The sequence below is a fragment of the Silurus aristotelis genome (assembly GCF_946808225.1).
Source record: "Silurus aristotelis genome assembly, chromosome: 7".
NCBI lineage: Eukaryota > Metazoa > Chordata > Actinopteri > Siluriformes > Siluridae > Silurus > Silurus aristotelis.
The window spans coordinates 25,994,099-26,017,896 of record NC_139580.1 but is presented as its reverse complement, the minus strand read 5'-3'; the positions used below and the strand labels follow the sequence as shown (position 1 = coordinate 26,017,896).

The window sequence follows — 23,798 nt, the reverse complement described above, 5'->3', positions numbered from 1 at the left end:
AATGACCTCAGATGTTGAGCTAATTTATGAGTTGCTCAGGAGCACCTAATGCCGCAACTCCAACCTACTGTATAAGACTGTAGAAAGGACATTACTCATAATCACACACTCCGCTGCTGCTGATATTTCTCACTCTCTGGTTTTGGTACTGTTTATTTATTTATAATGACACTCTTGGTGTCACCCAAATGAGGATGGGTTTTCCTTTGAGTCTTGTTCCTCTCAAGGTTTCTTTCTCCTACCATCTAAAAGAGGTATTCCTTGCCACAGTCGCCACAGATTGCGCACAGTGGATGAATAAACATCAACATAAATGTAAGTACATTTTTTTCTAAAACTCTTTGAGACAATGTCCATTGTGAAATCCTTTACAGAAATAAACTTGAAATTAAAACTTTAACTATATAGTTCTTATCAAAAACACGTAACATATACACTACATAAACAAAACCCTTGGGGCACCAGATATGTGGTTTTCCCCCAAATTGTACCACAAAGTCTATGGATATTGTAGCCTGGCCTTCGAGCCACGCTCGTTGTTGAATGAGCACAAATGTCCACAATCTCACTCCAAAATCAAGTGGAACATCTTCCCAGAAGAGTGGAAGTTATTGTAATAAATTGTTGAATGAGATGTTCAAAAAGCACATAAGAATCTTATAATTAAGTGTCCACAAACCTTTTTCCATATAGTGTACTTATACAAGATTACTATAATTTATTATGAGCAATTTGTGACTTTTTGGGTACATTACTGGGTATTATTGGGTATTACTTTTAGAGGTTCACAGTCTTATAGTGCCTGATACAATATAAAATAGTGAATGATGATAAATTCTCAGAAAGCCAAAGGGACATTTTATTCAATACAAAACACAATTACAAAGTCTTAAAGTCTGCCTACAATAATTTAGTATATTAAAGAATCACGAATTTCTCTTCACTAAAAGCAAAGACCCAAACCTATTCCATGATGGCAGGCAAATGTGCCCAAAGAGAGCTCCATTAAGACATTGTTGGCCAAAGCCGGAGTGAAAGATCTCGAGTAGCCTACACCCCAGTGTTTGAACTGGAACACTGACTGCTCCCCAGACCTTCTCATCTGACATCAGTACCTCATCACACTAATGCTATTGTGGCTGATTGAACACAATTCCCTATAGCCATGCTTTAAAATACAGTGGGAAGCTTTTCCCAGAAGAGTGGCGATAAAAAAAAAAAAAGCATGGTGAATCTAAATCTGGATTAGGTTGGAAGGTAGGGTGGAATAGGAATGTAAAAAAGGTCTCAAATGACTCATTTGGTTTTCCACATACTTTTTTTTGCCACAAGGATTAGCTTACACAGGATCTCCAGACTTATTTCCCTCCATGTACTTTTAAGATGTTGATCATAGGCTTCATGATTCCCTGCTGTTGCTTGATGCCACTCCAAGGACAAACATTGCATATTGGATTTATCTTAGCAAAGGTATCGGCTTTAACTTTCCTTTGGCAATACGTTTATATTTAAACAGGAAGAACATCCATAGTGTCCAGGCCCAGAGTTTCTCTGTAGCTTTCTATTTTCAAAGGGAGGATGCCCCATAAGTGCAAACGACAAGGTAAACAAATACCATTAATATTTGGAGAGACGTCAACCAAAAGTCTATTGACCCTGCTGAAGGTGCCGGCATGTGTTTGCACACTTAACAACCTAACAACCACTTCTGCGTGTTTTTTATCTTATTTTATTATATTGTAATATCACTGGCGTTCCATTGAAATAGCATCATAATTACATTGTATATGTATAAAATTATACATTATTTAATTGTATTAAATATATAATGAACATTGATGTCACCCAAATGAGGATGGGTTCCACTTTTGATTCTGGTTCCTCTCAAGGTTTCTTCCTCATGACATCTAAGGGAGTTTTTCTTTGCTTACTCATCAGAGATCAATGCACACCTTTTACCTTGACTGTTGATTTCTGTAAAGCTGCTTTGAGACAATGTCTTTAGTGAAAAGTGCTTTATAAATAAACTTGACTTGACTTGAACATACACAGTACAGACCAAAAGTTTGGACACACCTTCTCATTCAAAGAGTTTTCTTTATTTTCATGACTATGAAAATTGTAGATTCACACTGAAGGCATCAAAACTATGAATTAACACATGTGGAATTATATATGGAATTATATACATAACAAAAAAGTGTGAAACAACTGAAAAATGTCATATTCTAGGTTCTTCAAAGTAGCCACCTTTTGCTTTGATTACTGCTTTGCACACTCTTGGCATTCTCTTGATGAGCTTCAAGAGGTAGTCACCTGAAATGGTCTTCCAACAGTCTTGAAGGAGTTCCCCGAGAGATGCTTGGCACTTGTTGGCCCTTTTGCCTTCACTCTGCGGTCCAGCTCACCCCTAAACCATCTCGATTGGGTTCAGGTCCGATGACTGTGGAGGCCAGGTCATCTGGCGCAGCACCCCATCACTCTCCTTCTTGGTCAAATAGCCCTTGATGCCTTCAGTGTGACTCTACAATTTTCATAGTCATTAAAATAAAGAAAACTCTTTGAATGAGAAGGTGTGTCCAAACTTTTGATCTGTACTATATATATATATATATATATATATATATATATATATATATATATATACAGTGAGGAAAATAAGTATTTGAACACCCTGCTATTTTGCAAGTTCTCCCACTTAGAAATCATGGAGGGGTCTGAAATTGTCATCGTAGGTGCATGTCCACTGTGAGAGACATAATCTAAAAAAAAAAATCCAGAAATCACAATATATGATTTTTAAACTATTTATTTGTATGATACAGCTGCAAATAAGTATTTGAACACCTGTCTTTCAGCTAGAATTCTGACCCTCAAAGACCTGTTAGTCTGCCTTTAAAATGTCCACCTCCACTACATTTATTATCTTAAATTAGATGCACCAGTTTAAGGTCGTTAGCTGCATAAAGACCCCTGTCCACCCCATAAAATCAGTAAGAATCCAACTACTAACATGGCCAAGACCAGGGAGCTGTCCAAAGACACTACAGACAAAATTGTACACCTCCACAAGGCTGGAAAGGGCTACGGGGAAATTGCCAAGCAGCTTGGTGAAAAAAGGTCCACTGTTGGAGCAATCATTAGAAAATGGAAGAAGCTAAACATGACTGTCAATCTCCCTCGGACTGGGGCTCCATGCAAGATCTCACCTCGTGGGGTATCAATGATCCTAAGAATGGTGAGAAATCAGCCCAGAACTACACAGGAAGAGCTGGTCAATGACCTGAAAAGAACTGGGACCACCGTTTCCAAGGTTACTGTTGGTAATACACTAAGACGTCATGGTTTGAAATCATGCATGGCACGGAAGGTTCCCCTGCTTAAACCAGCACATGTCCAGGCACGTCTTAAGTTTGCCAATGACCATTTGGATGATCCAGAGGAGTCATGGGAGAAAGTCATGTGGTCAGATGAGACCAAAATAGAACTTTTGGGTCAAAATTCCACTAAACGTGTTTGGAGGAAGAAGAATGATGAGTACGATCCCAAGAACACCATCCCTACTGTGAAGCATGAGGGTGGTAGCATCATGCTTTGGGGGTGTTTTTATGCACATGGAACAGGGCGACTGCACTGTATTGAGGAGAGGATGACCGGGGCCATGTATTGTGAGATTTTGGGGAACAACCTCCTTCCCTCAGTTAGAGCATTGAAGATGGGTCGAGGCTGGGTCTTCCAACATGACAATGACCCGAAGCACACAGCCAGTATAACCAAGGAGTGGCTCTGTAAGAAGCATATCAAGGTTCTGGCATGGCCTAGCCAGTCTCCAGACCTAAACCCAATAGAGAATCTTTGGAGGGAGCTCAAACTCCGTGTTTCTCAGCGACAGGCCAGAAACCTGACTGATCTAGAGAAGATCTGTGTGGAGGAGTGGGCCAAAATCCCTCCTGCACTGTGTGCAAACCTGGTGAAAAACTACAGGAAACGTTTGACCTCTGTAATTGCAAACAAAGGCTACTGTACCAAATATTAACATTGACTTTCTCAGGTGTTCAAATACTTATTTGCAGCTGTATCATACAAATAAATAGTAAAAAAATCATACATTGTGATTTCTGGATTTTTTTTTTTAGATTATGTCTCCCACAGTGGACATGCACCTACGATGACAATTTCAGACCCCTCCATGATTTCTTAGTGGGAGAACTTGCAAAATAGCAGGGTGTTCAAATACTTATTTTCCTCACTGTATATATATATATATATATACACACACACATTTCTCAAATGCCATAATCTTATAACCTTCTACTTCTGCACATTTCTTTTTCAATGCCATAGCCTGTACATCTTAACATTGTCCACACATCTCTGCACTACTATAGCCTTTATATTTATTCACTGTACATATGTTTACATATATTACATGCTGTAAATATGCTACATATTTATCTGCACTACTTGCACGATTGCTACTTTTTGCACTTCTGGTAGATGCCAAACTGCATTTCGTTGCTGTGTACCTGTACTATGCAATGGCAATAAAGTTGTATCTAAACAGCCCATGAGGTTGCAGCAGTGCAATGTGGATCCAGAATAAAGCTGCTCGACTTGTTTTCAACCTTCCCAAGTTCTCTCAAACCGCCCCAAGCTATAATGATGCTTGCCTATGAAGCTACTAATGGTCCAGCACTTATCTTACCTCACACTCCACCATGCTCTTTCCAAGCCTTAGACACTTTTGATTGAATGAGTACAAGTAAGACATGTTTAAAGACATTTCTTTGTTCTGGCACCTGGGTGGAAGAACAAATTTCCACTTGATGTCCGAACAGTTGAGTCAGGAGCAGTCTTCAAATACCTCTTCAATCAATCATTAAAATAGAACATTTCTAACTAAACTCCTTACAGAGTTTTAGACTGATGGTATTCTTAGTCTATGATCCAATGAGCTACCATTACAATGTATTTATTAATGGAGACCAAGGGTATGCAAGATGGTTGGCGCCCCCACTCTTTTCCAAAAAAAGAGGGGTAAAGAATAGATACAAGAATAAATACATTGCCCACAATGTGTGACACCTAATGCACTGTGTATACTGCATACCCCACTTTTGCACCTCTATTGGAAACTGCTTCGAAATGCACTCCTTAGGAAATGTGCAATTGCATCCCTGGTCTCCATCAATAAATAAACTCAATCAATAAACTGCACATCTTCCCAAAGGGTATGTAAGATCATGTGTGGCAGCCCCTAGCCCCTCTCAAAAAAGGGGGTACATACGAACATCTACATGCAATGGCACCCTCCATGTGCGATGCCTCATGCACTGCATTTACTGCATACCCCATTTTTCTCCTGAGTCTTCAAAGCACTTTAGTAAGTCAATGTCTCGGTGACTGTTCAGATAAGAAAGGCTAGACTGGTTCTTGAATATCTCTACTCATTCAAATAAACAAAAACAACTGTTTAAGGTTAATGAGCTACAACAGGTAAGGACCACAATGGAACTCCCTCCTGTCCACCCAGAACAGAAATCTAAGGTCAAAGTTGGCACAGATTCACTAAATCTGTTTTAAGTTTGGGAAGAAATACCAGGCAATGGGTGACCATCTTCCTGTGACTTCTCATCAACAAGGTGTTGTGATAATAGAAGTATAACGATACACATCACTCAGATTCAATACAATATAGTGCTTTATTTTATTGTCATGCATTTTAATATGGAAGAAATCAGCACAAGAAATGGGTTTTCAGTTCCCAGGTTTAATTAATCAAAACATTTGATATTATAAAAGTACAATAATTAAATGTAAATACTGAGTCTTTAATCGCATGCTCCAATCAGACACTTTGCCTGATACAATAAAAAGCTGTTCACTAGTTAACTAGTAGCGTGAAAAGTAACAGGAAGACGCACTTTACTATGAACACTGTACTGATATCTTTACTATGCAACAAATGTAGTAAAGATGATAAAACGCCAAGCAGAAGAAAAAGACTACATTCAGAATACAGGGTTGTATTGCCAAAAATTTGACTTTTTTATTCAGCAAATAAAGTCAATTTCTAGAAAGCACCACAAAAACACAGATCATTGTTCTTTATACCCTCTACAACACTCACTTTTTATTTGTTAACACTTTGTTTTTGGGGTTTTTTTGCTACCATTTCTAAAAGTGTTCTGCTTCTGCAACATTACAGTGAAATTATTTTTGTTTAAAAAAAAATGCATTTAGCACAAAGCCTTATTCTGAACCATCCAAAACTGTCTCTAGTTTTACTTAGTTTTTCAGTGTGTGTGTTTAGTGTGTATCTCACTGTGCTCAGTGTGTGTCTATATATCTAGGGTGCTCGTAACAATCAAACAACGTGTATACAATGTAATTATAACTTGTGCCTTAGATACACTGATTCTAGGGCTTATCACACTTCAATCATTGCGTATATTTGTTTGAAAAGCACAACATAAGATGTGAAAAATTCAATATCGCATTTTTTTGTAAACCTTAAAGGGGAGGTGCTTAAATCTTTTTCTATGAAGGGACAAAAATCATGATTGAGGGTCGTGGTTCGAAAGCAATTGCTGCAGTATACCAATAAAGTAACATTACTTTGTAATCAGCATAACAAAAGCACTTTTACATTCAAAGTATTAGTTCAGTGAAACTTATTGTATAATTTATTGTCATAATTAGTATTCATTATCATGTCTAATACAGCTGTACAGGGACCTGTAATGAGATACATGAATTATGGCCTTATGGCATTTTTTCCTTTTTTCATATACTGTATGGCACGGCCAAATTAAACATCATCATGGTCCAACTTCCACCTGTGTGCCTTAGGTTGGGCATCTCTTTCATGTAACCTCTCCTGACTGAGGAAATAAAAGTCTGGAAGTCATTTTACTGTAATAAAAAAAGCTGAATGTTTGTTGAGTGTATACTTGTTAGTGTTTGAACATTTTTCCAGAACATATAAGCACTCAAATATAGTCTGTGTACCTTCAAAATCATATGTACGTGCAATTATTTGTGTGTGTGTGTGTGTGTGTGTGTGTGTGTGTGTGTGTGTGTGTGTGTGTGTGTCTTTCTCTCCCCATCCCGAGGCATCCTGAGGTTGCTCCAGTCACGTCCCACCTTATGAAGATTGTGGACCTTTAAAGAAGTAGATGCCGAACTCGCAAACTTCCAGAACCATCTGGAGACGTACCAGTGCCAATTGGATCCCACTTCATGTGGAGTTTGGATATTGGACCTCTTTGAGTGTTTAAGGGCTCTGGCATGGAGGAGCTGGTGTTGGATCTGTGATGATCTCAAATGTTGATCTATTTTATGAGTTGCTCTGTAGCTCCTAGTTTTATAACCACAATGACTGTATAAAGACTGTAGAAAGATCATTACTCATAATCTTACATTCTATTGCTCATGTTAGTTCTCACTCTCCAGTGTTCTGAATTGTTGAAAGATTTATGATCAAACTCTTGATGTCACCCAAATGAGGATGGGTTCCCCTTTTGAGTCTGGTTCCTCTCAAGGTTTCTTCCTCATTACATCTAAGGAAGTTTTTCCTTGCCACAGTCGCCACGGCTGCTCATCAGGGATAAATGCACACCATTCACCTTGACTGTTAAAATTCTGTAAAGCTGCTTTGAGACAATGTCTGTTGTGAAAAGCGCGATAGAAATAAACTTGACTTGCATATTAAAATACAAAACCTAATTTCTTTAGGAACTACTGTATTAATGGCATAAAACCCTATAATGTAAATTACAAATCGACACATAACTAAAAATATCTTGTAAAAGAAAGCAGAGAATTGTCATGTTATTGCACTTTTTTCCACATCCACATTGTCTCTATGCAACAGGGGCAAAAAAAAAAAAAGCAGGAAAAATTAAGTGTTATTAAAATTAGGTTATTAAAATGTAGCTTCAGAAATCTGCGAAAGAGTGTGTCTCCAAATTGTGGAAAAATTTCAGAATAATGTTCCTCAACAATTAAAAAAACAGTGTTATATCCCATCCTTTACAGGAAATAATATCAACAAAAGATTGGGACATGGGACAAGTGCGAAAATCAGAAATTGGATGATCTTCGGGGCCTCAGGAGGCACTGCATTTAAAGCAGACATGATTCTGTAATGGAAATCACTGCATGAGCTCATTAACACCTCCAGAAATCTATACAGAAGATGTGATGCTACACATCGGCTCCTGTCCCAACTTTTCTGAGACGTTTTGCAGCCATCAAATTCAAAAACATGTGAAAAGTTTGTTTTATTGTTATTAGAATATTAATTTCAAGAGATTTGAGATTGGCCCAGTGTCCCAACTTCTTTGTAATTGGGGTTGTATATATGAAATTTCCCAGAAATTAACATTTACACAGTTCAGTTGTGTTCAAATCCCTCAGTTGTCTTAAGTGTGGATCTAAAAAATAACTTGGATGCTGTTGAAAGGTGGTCAAACCTGTTGAAGATACTAGAAAACCAAATCATGTGCAGTTTCTGTCGATTTTTACTTTACATGAGTGGACTTTTGAACTTCTAAGGACCTCATAGGACACTTCTACAATCCGTCACGCTCACTGAGATCTCAAAACTCTGGGCTTCTTGTAGTTCCTAGAATAGCAAAGTCCACTAAAGCTGGTAGATCATTTTCACATTTAGCTCCTACACTCTGGAATAGTCTTTCTGACAGTGTTCGGGGCTCAGACACACTGTCCCAGTTTAAGTCCAGATTAAAAACATATCTTTTTAGCAAAGCCTACACATAACACACGTCTCACATCATAACCTTGTGCTCCAGAACATCTGATTACATGCACATTATCAACTTGTGCTGTTAATATCATGAACAGCAGCTACGCTAATTCCTCTCCACTGCTTCTCTTTCTCTCCCCATCCCGAGGCATCCTAAAGTTGGCCAGCTCCAGTCACGTCCCACCTCATGAAGATTATGGACCTTTGAAGAAGTAGATGCCGAACTCGCAAACATCCCGAACCATCTAGAGACGTACCAGTGCCAATTGGATCCCGCTAAATGTGTGGAGTTTTGACATTGGACCTCCTGGAGTGTTTAAAGGCTCTGGAATGGAGAAGCTGATGCTGGATCTGTGATGATCACAAATGTCAGTAGCTCCTAGTTTTTTTTTTTTTTAACCATAATGAGTGTATAAGACTGTAGAAAGAACATTACTTATAATCTTATACTCCAGTACTCATGTTAGTTCTCACTCTCCAGTGTTCTGTATTGTTTGAAGATTTATAATAACATGCTTGATGTCACCCAAATGAGGATGGGTTCCCCTTTTGAGTCTGGTTCCTCTCAAGGTTTCTTCCTCATAACATGTAAGGGAGTTTTTCCTTGCCACAGTCGCCACGGCTGCTTATCAGGGATAAATGCACACCATTCACCTTAATGTTGATTTCTGTAAAGCTGCTTTGAGACAATGTCTGTTGTGAAAAGCGCTATAGAAATAAACTTGACTTGACTTGACTTGACTTCTATTCCGAAACATAAAAAATATGGTGTTTTTACCTCAGGATTAATCAAGCATATGTAAACTGTTAACCAGATCAGTTTGACTATTTAATATTGGGTTTCAATAACTTCAATCACTTTACCATTTCCTATATAAAAGATAGAGCTCATTAAGGGAAGTAGTATATAATAATAACTTAAAAGAAATTGTTATAATCCCTAATATGGTTTAAACTATTCATATTACCAAGGTGTATGTAAACCTGATGTATGTAAACCTCAACGCTACTTTCTGAGGTGTGCTATTAAATTGATACAGTACACATTTTTCTGACCAATCAGATTCTGGTATTAAACTTAAAGGAGCAGGTATATACTGTAGTAAAGAACTATAATTTTGAATTTATATAGAGACCTCATTTTTACCCCCTCATTTCACATTGACTACAAAAAGATTGTGCAGATTGATCCAAAATAATCAATACTTTTAAAATTGGCTTTCACATTTAAATATATCGATCCAATCTGGGATTTTTAATCAAGTGAGTTTTATTGGAATGCGAATAGGAAGTAGCCTCCGTTCATCATCAGGCAATTCAGCATTTTGTCACTTCTGTCTTATATCTTCAGATCGCTGCGTCATCTGTACCTTCATCGTCAAAGCAGGAGATTTGATCAATCAAATAAAAGAAACAGGCTCAAGGAGGATGTAAACATTTTCCTGTTTCTTTACAAAAACGAAGGAATGTAGGAAATATGGAAATTGAATGGGATTTGTAGGATTGTATTTTATTATATATATTATATATTATGTATCGTTTATAAGGTTGGCTTGATTTATAGCGTTTTTAAATGAATGTAACAATTGTCCATTGTAATTTATTTAATATATATAAAATCCTGCCTTTAAAAAATTTTTTAAGTCAGTATAAATATTAAGTTCAAGAAGGAACATATTTTTTTTAAAACATTTTTTTGTTCCTTTACAAAAATGAAATAAATGTGGAAAATAAGAAAATTGAATAGGATTTGTAGGATTGTATTTACAGAATTTTTGCTTGATCTAAAATGTTTTTTAAAATAGATATAACAATTATCCATTGCAATTTATTTAATATCAATAATCAAGGCTTTTTATTTTTATTTTTTATTTTTTTTTAAAGACGGTTTTAATATCGATATCGAAGACACCGGTATTGAAAAATGATATCGCTCACCACTACTGAAAAGTACACATCCCTACGGTAGATGGCGCTCTTTATTTCTTCCGATCCCGAACCGGAAGAACAAACAGCAGCAGCCAGGATGAGGAAAGCATGGCGGGGAAATGTGTACGAGTGAAATCTGAAGATGTGAATTAACCCTAGGATTTGTTTGTTTATTTTTGGAAGCCATTTTTACTCCAGAATGGGTGAGGTGTTGCCTATAACAATAATAACAATAATAATAATAATAATAATAATAGTAATAATAACAGTAGTAGTAGTAGTAGTAGTAGTGTGCTGCCAAATGCTTTCTCGAGTTATAATCTAGTGACTGCTGCTGAATTATTTATTAATAAAGTTTCTCAGAAAGAAAAGACGATTAAATGATGGCCTCAGATTTAGATGCATCTTCTTTATTAACTCTTAATGTCAGGAACCAATAGGAATTCGAGAAGTAAAATAGCTCGTGAAAAAACTTCAATGAATGCATGAATGAATAAATGATTGCATTAATTAATGAATTAATTAATACTTGTATAAATGCATGCACGAATGCATGAACGAATGCATGAATGCTTGCATGAATAAATGCTTGCATGAATAAATGATTGCATGAATGAACGAATGCATGAATGAACGAATGCATGAATGAACGAATGCATGAGTTAATGAATGAGTGTAAACATGTGCATATATTGTAATTAAGCAGCAGTTATACTCCCATTGGTTCCTAATTTTTTAATCACTTGGAAATAGATAGGATAGGATTTAAAGAAGCAGGACTAGGACTAAGACCAGGTTGGACTATTGTCAGAATCAGAACCAATCTTTAGGATCAGAATGCTTTATTGATCCCATTATGGCAATTGTTGCTGTTACTCACAGTAAAACTAAAACCTAAAATAAATGTAAGTGTGTGTGTGTGTGTGTGTGTGTGTGTGTGTGTACACATATATATCTTTGATTTGATCTTCGCCCACCTTGTAGTTTGGGAAGTCAAGTTAGGAAGCAATGCAGCAGCAACGTTGTGTGGATACAGTAGCAAGAAGAAATAGATAAAGAAAGGGGTCTTGCCAGATGGATCACAAGACCGGTTCTGTATTGCACTTTATTTATCCTGAATATTTTTTAGTTGACCAATGCACTTCTACAATGTGCCTCTTATTGTGAGGCATAATTGTATTTTTTTTGGAGCTGCTTTAAAATTAGTTAATCCTTACAAGTGTAAAGTTGGACACTACATTGTATTAGTAATACTTAATGATGTTACATTCACTTGAGTTCGCTTGACTTTATGCTTTCAGAATATTTTTTAAACCTGCTGTACATGCCGGATCGTTGTAATAAACATATTTGCATTAAGCAAGCATGTTTGTCCACTCCAATGGTAGAGTATTAAAAACTTGAAAAATATCCCTATAAAGTACACCTAGAACTGAAGGAAGAAAAGTGCGATTAGTCGCGATTAAATATTATTATTATTGCACTGAATTTTTGCACACAATTGAAAAGATAATGACATTTATATCAATTTGGCATGAAAATCTATAACTGTATGTATATCGTGAACCAGCGGTTTAACCCTCCCCACACTATCAAGCTTCCACTGTTGGGCCCTTGAGCAAGGCCCCTTAATCCTCAACTTCTCAGTTGGATAAATGGGATAATCGTAACGACTTGTTTTCATCACATTTCTCAGAATTACACTGAACAGGCAAATGACAATGAACACCTTTGGAATGAACTGGAACGCTGAAGGCACCCCCAGGCCTCCTCACCTCACCTACATCAGTACCTGTCCTTCTAACACCCCTGTAGCCCAAATCTCCACAAACGCAGTCCAAAATCTAGTGGAAAATCATCCCAGAAGAGTGGAGGTTATTATAACAGTAAATAGAGACTAAATGTGGAACCGGAAGTTTAAAAAGCACATACAAATATTATGTTCCGGTCACAGATCCATATAGTGTGTGTATATTTAGTAATATTTTGTGATATTACTAAATATATACACACTATATGGATCTGTGACCTGAACATAATCCTAATCTGTAGGTTGTAGCTCAGAGTTTAAGATGTTAGACTTCTGATTGGAAGGATGTGAGTTCAATCCCATAACTACCAAGTTGCCACTGCTGGGCCTTTAAACAAACCCTCACCTGCACTGTTGTATAAATGAGATAATCGTAATCGGTTTGCACTGAACAGCCGAACGATTAACATGACAATCTTCTCTCTAAGACTCACCACGGATGGATCGTAACCCTTCGCCGCCTCCCGGCAGAGATGGCGAGACCGGCGAAGAGGACGACGCTATCGGAGACACCGTGTACAGCAAGCACTGGTTATTTAGCACCTTAACTCGCCTTATACAGGTATTCAGTGATTTATTCCGAATAATTTTGCATAAATTTATACCACATCAATATTTATTACTTCACTCCGATTGGGTGACAGATGTTCGAAGGTGTGCATGCTCAGGTATTGCATAGAAGATGCATGATAGTATCCCTTTTAGATGGTGACCAATAAGGACTCGGACCAAGGCGAAGGTCTGACCGAACTGTCTGAGGAGCTTGAGGAGGAGTTGTGTAAAGTCTGGGATATGGCCATGGATAAGGTAAAACACACCTCATCACTCTTTTACGTACGGTATATGTTCAATATTTGATCTCTGATAGATTTTATGTGCGACCAAAGAGGAGCCAGTTTGTATTATTTTAATCAATAAAAGTTTTGCACTACACCCATGTTTATGGTTTTTTTTCATCCTGCTGTAACCAGGACAGAGATCCACTGTAGAATTTGTTTACTCAGATTATATCATCTGTATGAACCTGTATTGAGTTGTTGGCCTGTGTGGTTAAACATGTACTGCCTTGTGTGTTTCACCATTTAAATAGCATTTGTCTCACACTGGGGTTACTTGTATTGTGAGTTGAAATTGTATGAAATTTGTAATCGATATTAAGAGGAATAGCAATGAATCCCACTCAGTGTTAGGCAGTAACGCAGTTACTTTTGACAGTAACTAATACTGTAACGCGTTTTAAATAAAGTAACTTCGTTACCGTTACCGTATGGTGCGTTACCCGTTTTTTAAATGATTGAATTTGTGCTGAAGTGTAGACTACAGTCTTACCTGTGCGTTGCATTGTAGGATTGGTGGATGAACCACTGTAAACACGAAGAAGACGCACTGTGGGCGTGTGTCCGTTTATTCAAGTCTGTGCGGCAGTAATGGCGAGTCGAGGCGAGAGCAAGACGAGTTTCTCAAAGTGGAAATACGCTCATTATTTCACTTTAGTTGATCATAAAGACACTTTTAAGGCAAATGTAAGTTGTGTCTTTCTGGTTCGAAGCTCGTATCTACTGCGATAAACAGCAACTCCGATCTGTTGAAGCTCCTCCAGGAACTCCATGCCTGAGGAGCTAGAAGCTAGAAGCTAACCCGGTGTTCTGTTCTACATTGTTGATAGTTTTCATACTTCAGCTGTGAAAGGAACATGTTTAAGTGCTGAACACAACAGCAGAAGCCACTTTAGATTTTGATTGTGAATATATTATTCAGCTTGTTTTGTTATTTATTTCAGAAATCCTTGTGATATATTCAGTTTGTGCTGCTCTGACTTTAATTAAATAGTGTTTAAAAATGACTTTGTGTTTAAGTCAGTTTTGTGTTTGTACAAAAAAAAAAAAAGTAACTTTTAACAGTAACGCATTACTTTTTGGTGTAAGTAATCAACAAACTAATTGAGTTACTTTTTGAATGAAGTAACTGTAACTAGTTACTCTTTCTCAGTAACTAGCACAACACTGATCCCCCTCATTCAGTACAATTCAAACACGTACCATTTATTTGTTCCGTTCTTATCTCCAGGACGTGGCTGGCTTTCTACAGGAGTTCAAAACCCCAGATATCCTGCTGGGTGTAATCGCTAAGTCTCGTAATCCACGCCTTACAGTAAGTAGACCGTGAACCCTAACACTCTGTGCACACTGTAAATGAAATTAAACAGATCCGGAGACTTCGATGTTTGTCGCATTACGAATGAAATGGATCATGGGTCTGGTTTCTGATATCGTGTGCACGTACAGCGGTACCTTGACCTGCGAGTTTAATTCGTTCCGTGGACGAGCTCGTATTTCAATTCGCTCGCACATCGAATCAGTTTTTCCGTATTGAAAATTCTTAAAATGGCATTAATCCGTTCCAACCCTCACAATGACACCCCGTTTTTATGTTTCATGTTATTAAATTGGGAAAATACATTTCTAAATAACAAATCTTGTATTAAAACATAATAGAAAGAGTACGTAAAGATATAATATGGTTTTTTTCAGTGTATTTTCCTTGGAGATGAGACGAGTTGAGCTAACGAAAACGCTGGTGGGGGGGGGGGGGGGGGGTAGAGGCGATAAGCGGAGGCGGAGGGAAAACTGTTTTTTTTACTATCACTCCCGTACAGTACGTATCCCTAAACTTTACAATTTTTTACAAATTTTTCTTTGCTTATCGTAATTTTCGTCACAATCTTCGCTTTCTGGCTTCGCTTCGCCATCTAGCGGCAGCGTCTCGAGCTCGTACCTTAATTCTTTGCTCGCGTAACAAAGCAAAAAAAAATCGACCGAGTGACCGCTCGTACCTCGGAAAACTCGTACATTAATGAACTCGTAGGTCAAGGTACCACTGTATATAAACATTTCGTACTGTTCTATATATTAGGGTTTGGAATTAGTAGTGTGTTTTTCATAACCAGCCAACAGAGGTGGGAAGTAACGGAGTACAAATACTTCGTTACTGTACTTAAGTAGATTTTTCTGGTATCAGTACGTTACTCCACTGTTTATTTTTCAGACAACTTTTTACTTTTACTCATTACATTTTTACACAAATATCTGTCCTTTTTACTTCTTACATTTTCAAAACAGACTCGTTACTTTAGTTTTAATCCACTGATTTGGTGAAATATCAAATGTTTCTTTTTACTGCGCGCTGATTTCAGCCGAACAACCGATTTCCTGTTACTGCGCGTCTTTTTCAATCCGCTGGTGTATAAAGTCCTGATTCTCACTCTTTACGAAGATAAGAATCAGCAGGCAGAAGGCAGTAAGAAGTTTGGGGTTAATGTGGATGAGACAGAGGGAGTCAGTGATGTAAACATGACTGAGAACATGACTGAGAACAGACACATTCATGCTGATCATCATCTTCTCTCTGCTTGTGTTCTATATGTGGATCTTCAGTCTGGATACATTCATTTGGTAACATTTTTCATTTGTTTTGTATTTATATATATATTAATACAAAACAAATGAAAAATGTTACTTAATCAATTTAGCACTTATTTCTGTTCTCAGCATTTTTTATAAAAAAATTTAAATAAATAAATAAATAAATAAATAAATAAATAAATAAATAAATATAAAAGAGGCGAAATTAAAACCTTCGGGAAAAAAATTAATTTATCCACGACGTCCTTTCTTTACTTAGATATAAAATAAATTATTAAACTCCAGATAAAAATATTTTTAGTCAGTAAACTTTTGTTTTATTTCTGCGCCAAGTCTCAAATCAAACACCAAATCTGCCATGTTTTACACAATTAACCCTCTAGGTGGCGTTTTGTGGGTTTTTCCCTCATAATGGTGACACAAACTACTTTTTACTTAAGTTCATGTCAGAGCCAAAACTTCTTTACTTTCACTTGAGTAAAAAAGTTCAATCAGTACTTCAACTTTTACCCGAGTATTTTAAAACATGAGTATCTGTACTTCTACTTAAGTAAAGGATGTGTGTACTTTTGCCACCTCTGCCAGCCAACCGAGTGTGTAATTGGTGTGCTCGGCGCAAACAAGGAAATGTTAGTTGTTAGCGTGACTCAAATAGTCAAGCCAATTGACAAATATGTGTTTTTAAAAGACGTGCTAAAATTCAGAAGAAGATCCAAAACCTGTTCCAGCATGACAGTTCCTCTGTGCACAAAGCCATCCATGGAGATATGCTATTCGTGAGTTGGAGCGGTGGATCTCCTAGAGCTCTGATCTCATCCCTACTGAACACTTTTGGGATGAATGTGAACGTTGACTGCACCCCAGGTCTCCTCACCTACATCAGTACCTGCTTTTCATAAAACCCTTGTTTGAACACAAATATCCATAAGCACACTCCAAAATCTAGTGGAACATCTTCCCAGAAGAGTGGAGGGAATCAGAAGAGGGAATCGTGACTAAATGTGGAATGCGATGCTCAAAAATCACATACCGCACTTATGACCAGGTGACCCAATACTTTTGGAAATATAGTGTAGCTTTGTTGTTACCGCTACATCGAACGTTTCCTGAACGTGGCAAAATCCAGACGTGCTTTTATGAAGTAGTTCTCCTTTCAATAAAGCAGCAATGATAATATAATGCACATTTTTTCCCCCTCATGAAATGAGCTAGCGATAACGTTTTGGAGACGAGGTGAGGTGAGGCGAGATTGAGATGGTTTGGATATGTGCAGAGGTGGGACATGGGGTATATCAGTAGGAGAATGCTGAGGATGGAGCCACCAGGAAGGAGGAAAAGAGGAAGATTAAGGAGGAGGTTTATGGATGTGGTGAAGGAAGACATGCAGGTAGTTGGTTTGAAAGAGGCAGATGTAGAGAACGGGGGGGGTATGGAGACGGATGATCCGCTGTGGCGCCCCCTAATGGGAGCATACGAAAGAAGAAGAAAATGAGCTAGTGATAATGAAAAACATGAATATTATAATACTAGTATATAATATACAGTATTACTATAATAATATCAGAAGAAGGGAAAGAATAAGGTAGAAATTCATCATCACTCTTTTATAGCTGTTCTAATTCCATTTAAAGCCCGTTGGCGTCAAGTCGTGCTCGTTTTCTTTATCGTTCTTTCTTTGAAATATAAACCACATTCTCTGTTGCAGGAAATCTGTGTAGGAGTTCTGGGAAATATGGCCTGTTTTCCTGATACACGTGTGTTCATTAGCCAGAACGATGAACTAGCGTATGTGAACATCCATTTTTTTCTTCTTCTTCATTGTCTGCTTCAACTCATAATACACAGGATATTTCTATATTTCCTGAATGTGATGATGTAATGCCCGTCTCTCTCCCCCCACACCCCCCCAACCGCCCCATCAGGGCTGTGCTGCTATTACTATTGGGAGACGCCGATCCTCCGACGCTGTTAGAGACATGCAGGTGAGATACTCACGTGAGACTCGGTATTAACATTATTATTATATAATAAGAAAAATATTGGCACTCATTTTTCATTTATTTAAGCTGAAAAATGATTTCAGCATACACACCCCATATACACTATAGGGACAAAAGTATTGGGACACCTGACTTTACCACTCGTCTGTGGTTTTTTTTTCCAAACTGTTACAACCAAGTTGGAGGCACACAGTTGTTTAGAACGTCTTCGGATGCCAGCTCCAGGAAGGTTTTAGACTCGCCTCTCACATTGTCCAATACTGTTCCTGAAAAAAAATACGTCATGTTTGGTCAATGCATGTTACAGTTTTGTGGTTTTATCGTCATCCACCCGCTCTAGTAGATGTTCTTCATTTCTTTTGGTTTTCTTGGGCACCGTTTTTCATTGTTATTAGTTTATATTTCTTTCAGACTTCTCCTGACCTGCGTCTCTCAACCCGATGTCGCCCCCTTGTGGCTACAGAGGATACTGCAGGAGACGTCAACATGCAGCAACCTTTGCTTCATAATGTGCAGTTCGACTAATGGTAATCATCTAGAGGTTTCTCATGTAAATCTATTTACTTTAGTATTGTTGTTATAAAAATGTTTAATGCTTAATGCACATCGCATTCTCTTTGTTTAATTAGTGGAATTGTTGATAAAGGTAGGAGAGCTTGTTGATAAGCTGTTTGATGAGGATGAGGAGCTGATGAAGAGCTGGCTGTCTGGGACACCCAGTGAGACTGACCAGGACAAGGACACGCAGCGGGATGTCGCTTCTGCATTACTGGAGGCTGCTGTACAGCTTAGGTTGGACACTAATTAATCACATTTGTCTTGGGGGGGAGGGATTTTACTGAAACCTTCACTTGATATTCGAGTAAATTGTAGAACGTGAAGTTTATAATTGTGCATTTCAGGAAGGAAAGTCCGAAAGCCCTTGAAGCATATCTGCATGCTCTTCAGCTCTTAACTACAGTAGATGAAGGGTTACAGAATCTCGGTGAGACTCTTCTTCAAAAGTCGAATCTTCGGTTCGACTTTTCATCCAGTCCAAGTATCAGCATATGCAACAGTTAATAAGATTAGCCAAAAGCTTTGTATAGCAAGTTCATGGACATGTAGTAGGTAAACTACTACATGTAATACGTAGATAAAACCTACGTATTACAGATTTATTTCAAAAACATATGTCTTTTCCACTCGGAGAATTGACTCACATCAATGCAGTGGGGCTTTTATATCATTTTTAGATGTTTTCTTACTTTCTTTTTTTCTTGTACCACTTACCTCTTATATGCAGTTTCAGAAGAAGGGTGTGGTGCTTCAGTATGGAAGATGGTGTGTGAAGTGGTATGTGAGGATCTGTGCCAACCAGACGACCCTCCTGTCATCCTGCAGGAGCAGAAGGGACTCCTTGCCCCTGCCCTTGCTCTGCTATCTGCCTTACACACAAACCTCAAGACAAACATGAGTGAGGATCACACTACACACACACACACACACACACACACACACACACACACACACACACACACACACACACACACACACACACACACATAGAGAGACAGACAGACAGACAGACAGACAATGTATTATATGTATTCGTATTCGTACATGTTTCTGCATACTGGGATTTTGGATCGGTTTTCACGAGAGAATTGTACTCAAAGCACCAAATTGTAACTGCTCTAATAGAAGATACATAAATTTGTATGGTCCTGTCACGCAGACAAAAACATGAACATGATGAATAGAACATATGGCTTTGCACGGTTAAGCGACATACAGATGTTATCACTAAGGGTGTACTTACTTTCGTTGGCAGTTATTTAAATGGCTGTATGTTGTTATTTTGCACATTGACTATTCTCAAATATATCCAAGTTTCATTTCTGTGGTATTGTTCCTTGAGAAGATCTACTACAATAGTTGCTGAAAGGCAACTTAATTTTGTGAGATACTGTAAATATACATATATTATTATTTATTTATCTTTTGATTGATTGATTGATACAGGTTCAGCATCCGTTGCGAGTCTACTTCGCATCCTCTACTTTGACCATGAAATTAAGCATGCACAGGAGTCAGGAGACGAACCAACAGATGGAAAGGCGGAAAAGGAAAGAGACCCCCAGCTCCAGGTGTTGGCTGAAATAGCAGCAGAGTTACTTTCTACTTTGCTCACAGATCTGCCCATGGTGAGATGTACACAATGCATGCTTAGGATCCAGACCTCAAGTTTATTCCTAACACTTGATTGCCTATCTGCCTGTCTATCTGCCTGTCTATCTGCCTGTCTATCTGCCTGTCTATCTGCCTGTCTGTCTATCTGTCTGTCTCTCTATCTATCTGCCTGTCTATCTGCCTGTCTGTCTCTATCTATCTGCCTGTCTATCTGCCTGTCTGTCTCTATCTATCTGCCTGTCTATCTGCCTGTCTGCCTCTCTGTCTATCTGTCTGTCTATCTGTCTGCCTATCTGTCTGCCTGTCTGTCTCTCTCTCTATCTGTCTGTCTGTCTGTCTGTCTGTCTGTCTGTCTGTCTGTCTGTCTGTCTGTCTGTCTGTCTGTCTGTCTGCCTGCCTATCTATCTGCCTGTCTATCTATTTGTCTGTTTCTCTATCTATCTATCTGCCTGCCTGTCTGTCTACCTGTCTCTGTCTGTCTGTCTGTCTGTCTCTCTCTCTCTCTCTCTCTCTCTCTCTCTCTCTCTCTCTCTCTCCCTCTCTCTCTCTCTCCCTCTCTCTCTCTCTCTCTCTCTGTGTTTTATTTATGCACAGCCATATTGCTGATATTTAGCCACATTTTTGCATTTCTTCATCTACCCAAAATCCAGCTACACATGTATATTCTTACAATGAATCTTCTTTGCTGTGTGCTTTAAGCGATATATAATGTGGAAGGATATTTTAGAGCTTCGGAAAAAGTGAACGAAAATTGTGTGTTATAATTTGCATGCATTTAATTCAGACCCATTTTCCTTTAAGCATATTGGATTGGATTTTTCTTTGTCATCACATATAAGTGTGTGTGTGTGTATATATACAAAAAAAAAAAATAATAATTCTGAGAGACTAAGTATGGGATCTTGTAGGACGATGTGTCCGAGCTGCTGAAAATGGATCATCTTACAGAGAAGATTTGGGTTGCTGCGTTAAAGGTGCTGAGTCCGCAACACAACACATCCGTGAGTCCAAAACACCATCCATCCCTCCCTCCATCTCTCTTTTCTCCTCTTTGTATCTGGGTTATTCAAAACTTCTTTCTTTTCGTTCAGGTGCTGCGCTTCATTTCCACGCTGACCAACGTGAAGCCTGAACTAGCGGACGTCATAAAGAAGGAGTGTTCCGTCGTATTGGAATCAGATTAGCCAGAGACAACATCAAATGCTTCGATTTTGGGTTTTGTTTCGTGTATGTGAGCCTGTTGGAGCGCTTAGTGATGAAGGAACATCCTCTCATCCACGTTTAGGTTTTATACTTGCAGCACAGAACTGACCTCTGATTCTGATATGGACCAAAACAGAAATTGGACTCAGACACTTAAAAAAAAAAAAAGTTTTTTTTTTTTTTTTTCTGTTTTGTTTTTTGTATTATCTCTTGTGCGTTTGTAGTAGTAGTCACCCTATTTAATAAACGGAACGTTTCCTAAATTATTGAGATCTGATCTTGACAATGATGTTGATGAAGCACCTAATGTCCAGTCTAAGTCTGTTTTTTTTTTTTTTGTACAAAGATTTTAACTATGGAAATTGTGGCATTAGGATTTTATTTAGTTTTATATAAATAATTGTCATTCAGGATCTTATTCAGTTCTATATGATTAAATGTATTGCAAGTGAAAGGCAACCGTGGGAAGCAAAAACTCCCTAAAAAGACATGAGGAAAAAATTCTCCAGAGGGACCAGACTCCACAGAGATCCCATTCTCAGCTCAGTGGCATCCACTTCACTCCAAACATTTAAAACTGTCATGTGGCTGCATATCGTGTAGATACATTTACATTTAAAGCATTTGAAAGATGCTTTTATGCAGAGTTACATTTCCTAAATGGTTTTGCTACAAATCCGATGTTTGACAAGATTGCAGATGGAGCTTATGTTCAATCTGATCACATTTTTAATAGTACCGAGCTTTTAACAGTAGACATTGTGGCACAGCAGCTTGAGACGATGATAATTAATATCAACAGTCTACTACAATGGCTCTCAGGACCACAGGTTGCATAGGACTTGCGTTTGTTCCACTTGGGTTCCCTTTTGAGTCTGGTTCCTCTCAAGGTTTCTTCCTCATACCGTTTTTTTTTCTTGCCATAGTCTCCACTGGCTGCCTTATCAGAGATAAACAATTATAAGAAACTAACTTATAGGCAATAAACTTACACATTGTTTTATATAACCTCATGGATGTGGTGAGGGAAGACATGCAGGTAGTTATATATATATATATGAGTTATATTAGTAGAAGAATGCTGAGGATGGAGCCACCAGGTAGGAGAAAGAGAGGAAGTCCAAGGAGGAGGTTTATGGATGTGGTGAGGCAAGACATGCAGGTAGTTGGTGTGAAATAGGCAGATGTAGAGGACGGGGGTATGGAGACGGATGATACGCTGTGGCGACCCCTAATGGGAGCAGCCGAAAGAAGAAGATTATCACTTTATCTGTGTACTGCTGCTTTAATGTCCAATGTAAAAAGTGCTATAAAAATTAAATTGAACTGTACTGAAACACATCAATGCAGGATCTTATTCAATTCGATATGATTAAATGTACTGCAATTGAGAGGCAACCGTGGCAAGGGAAAACACCCAGAGATGACATGAGGAAGAAACCTTCAGAGGAACCGGACTCGAAAGGTGACATCCACTCCACTTTTAAGAGCTGTCATGGGGCTGCATTTTAGTGCATATGGTTAAGATATATTTACATTCATAGTATTTGAACACCCTCTTCAAGAGTTATACTTATCTATACACTGAGGAGTTGAGCGTTAAGGGTCTTGCTCAGAGGCCCAGCAGTGGCAACTTTGTGGTGTTGGTATTTAAATCCACAACCTTCTGATCAGAAGATCAACACCTTAACCACTGAGCTAGGTTACAGTGCACAGAGTTTCATCTAAAAGGGACTGTTCAAGACCTGGCTGTCAGAAGTGGATTCTGACATGGTCTACTGTTCTTGTAGTTAATCCGTCTCAGGGTTTGACTATGTCGTGCAATCTGAGATGCATTTCTGCACATCACGGCTGTAAAGAGTGCCTTTCCTGTGACCTTTCGAAAGGACCAGTCTGGCCATTTGCGTTTGACCTTTCTCTTTCACAAGGTATACAGTTGTTACTGTTAAAGTTATTCCCAGCTGCTTTGGAGCATTTCTCAGATCAGAAATGAAATTCTCAAAATCATTAAAATGGCAAAATTACACATTCTTCACTCATGTAGAACTATAGATTCTTATATTTTAAAAGACTCTGGTAAAAGTTGAAGTACTGACTACACTTTTTCACTCAAATTAATTTAAAGAAGTTTGGGCTCTGACTTGTACTAAAGTAGTCATTACTACTACCTGGACCACACATCATATTACTATATTAATACAAAATATTTTAAAATTGTTTTCTAATGTATATATTCAGGCTGAACATCCACCATATAGAACTCAAGCAGAGAAAAGATGACAATGATCAGGTGAATCCCTCCGTCTCATCCACATTAACCCCAGACATCTTGTTGCCTTCTGCTTTGTTTGTTGTTAGCATCATAAACTAGCCTACGTCTGTGGTGTGTGTGTGTGTGAAAGCCAGGAAATGATTCCACACCAGTGGAAGGTTGAAAAAGTCACGCAATGAAAGGAAACAGGTTGATCGGCTGAAAACTGTGCGTAATGAGA

At 38.2% G+C, this 23,798-nt stretch overlaps 1 protein-coding gene across 2 annotated transcripts; it reads left to right on the top strand.

Moving 5' to 3' along the window:
• Positions 1 to 10,750: 10,750 nt before the first annotated feature.
• saal1 (serum amyloid A-like 1) lies at positions 10,751 to 21,569 on the top strand. Of its 2 annotated transcripts, XM_083546430.1 has the most exons (14): positions 10,761 to 10,902; positions 11,684 to 11,789; positions 12,938 to 13,071; positions 13,215 to 13,316; positions 14,577 to 14,660; positions 17,637 to 17,716; positions 17,854 to 17,913; positions 18,343 to 18,458; positions 18,561 to 18,723; positions 18,834 to 18,916; positions 19,217 to 19,387; positions 19,936 to 20,117; positions 21,012 to 21,104; positions 21,195 to 21,569. In XM_083546430.1, the coding sequence occupies exons 2-14, from the start codon at positions 11,774 to 11,776 to the stop codon at positions 21,285 to 21,287; spliced, it is 1,377 nt and encodes a 458-aa protein (XP_083402556.1). In that variant the 5' UTR covers positions 10,761 to 10,902; positions 11,684 to 11,773; the 3' UTR covers positions 21,288 to 21,569. The 2 variants fall into 2 exon arrangements, with proteins under 2 accessions (XP_083402557.1, XP_083402556.1); XM_083546431.1 differs by lacking the exon at positions 11,684 to 11,789 and having other exon boundaries at positions 10,751 to 10,902.
• The last annotated feature ends 2,229 nt before the right edge of the window (positions 21,570 to 23,798 follow it).

What these genes read in the sequence shown, in the direction of transcription:
- saal1 (XM_083546430.1), top strand. An exon ending in AAACCTCAAGACAAACATGA is followed by an intron (nt 19,388 to 19,935) that starts GTGAGGATCACA and finishes TGATTGATACAG; the next exon opens with GTTCAGCATCCGTTGCGAGT. An exon ending in TGCTCACAGATCTGCCCATG is followed by an intron (nt 20,118 to 21,011) that starts GTGAGATGTACA and finishes GGGATCTTGTAG; the next exon opens with GACGATGTGTCCGAGCTGCT.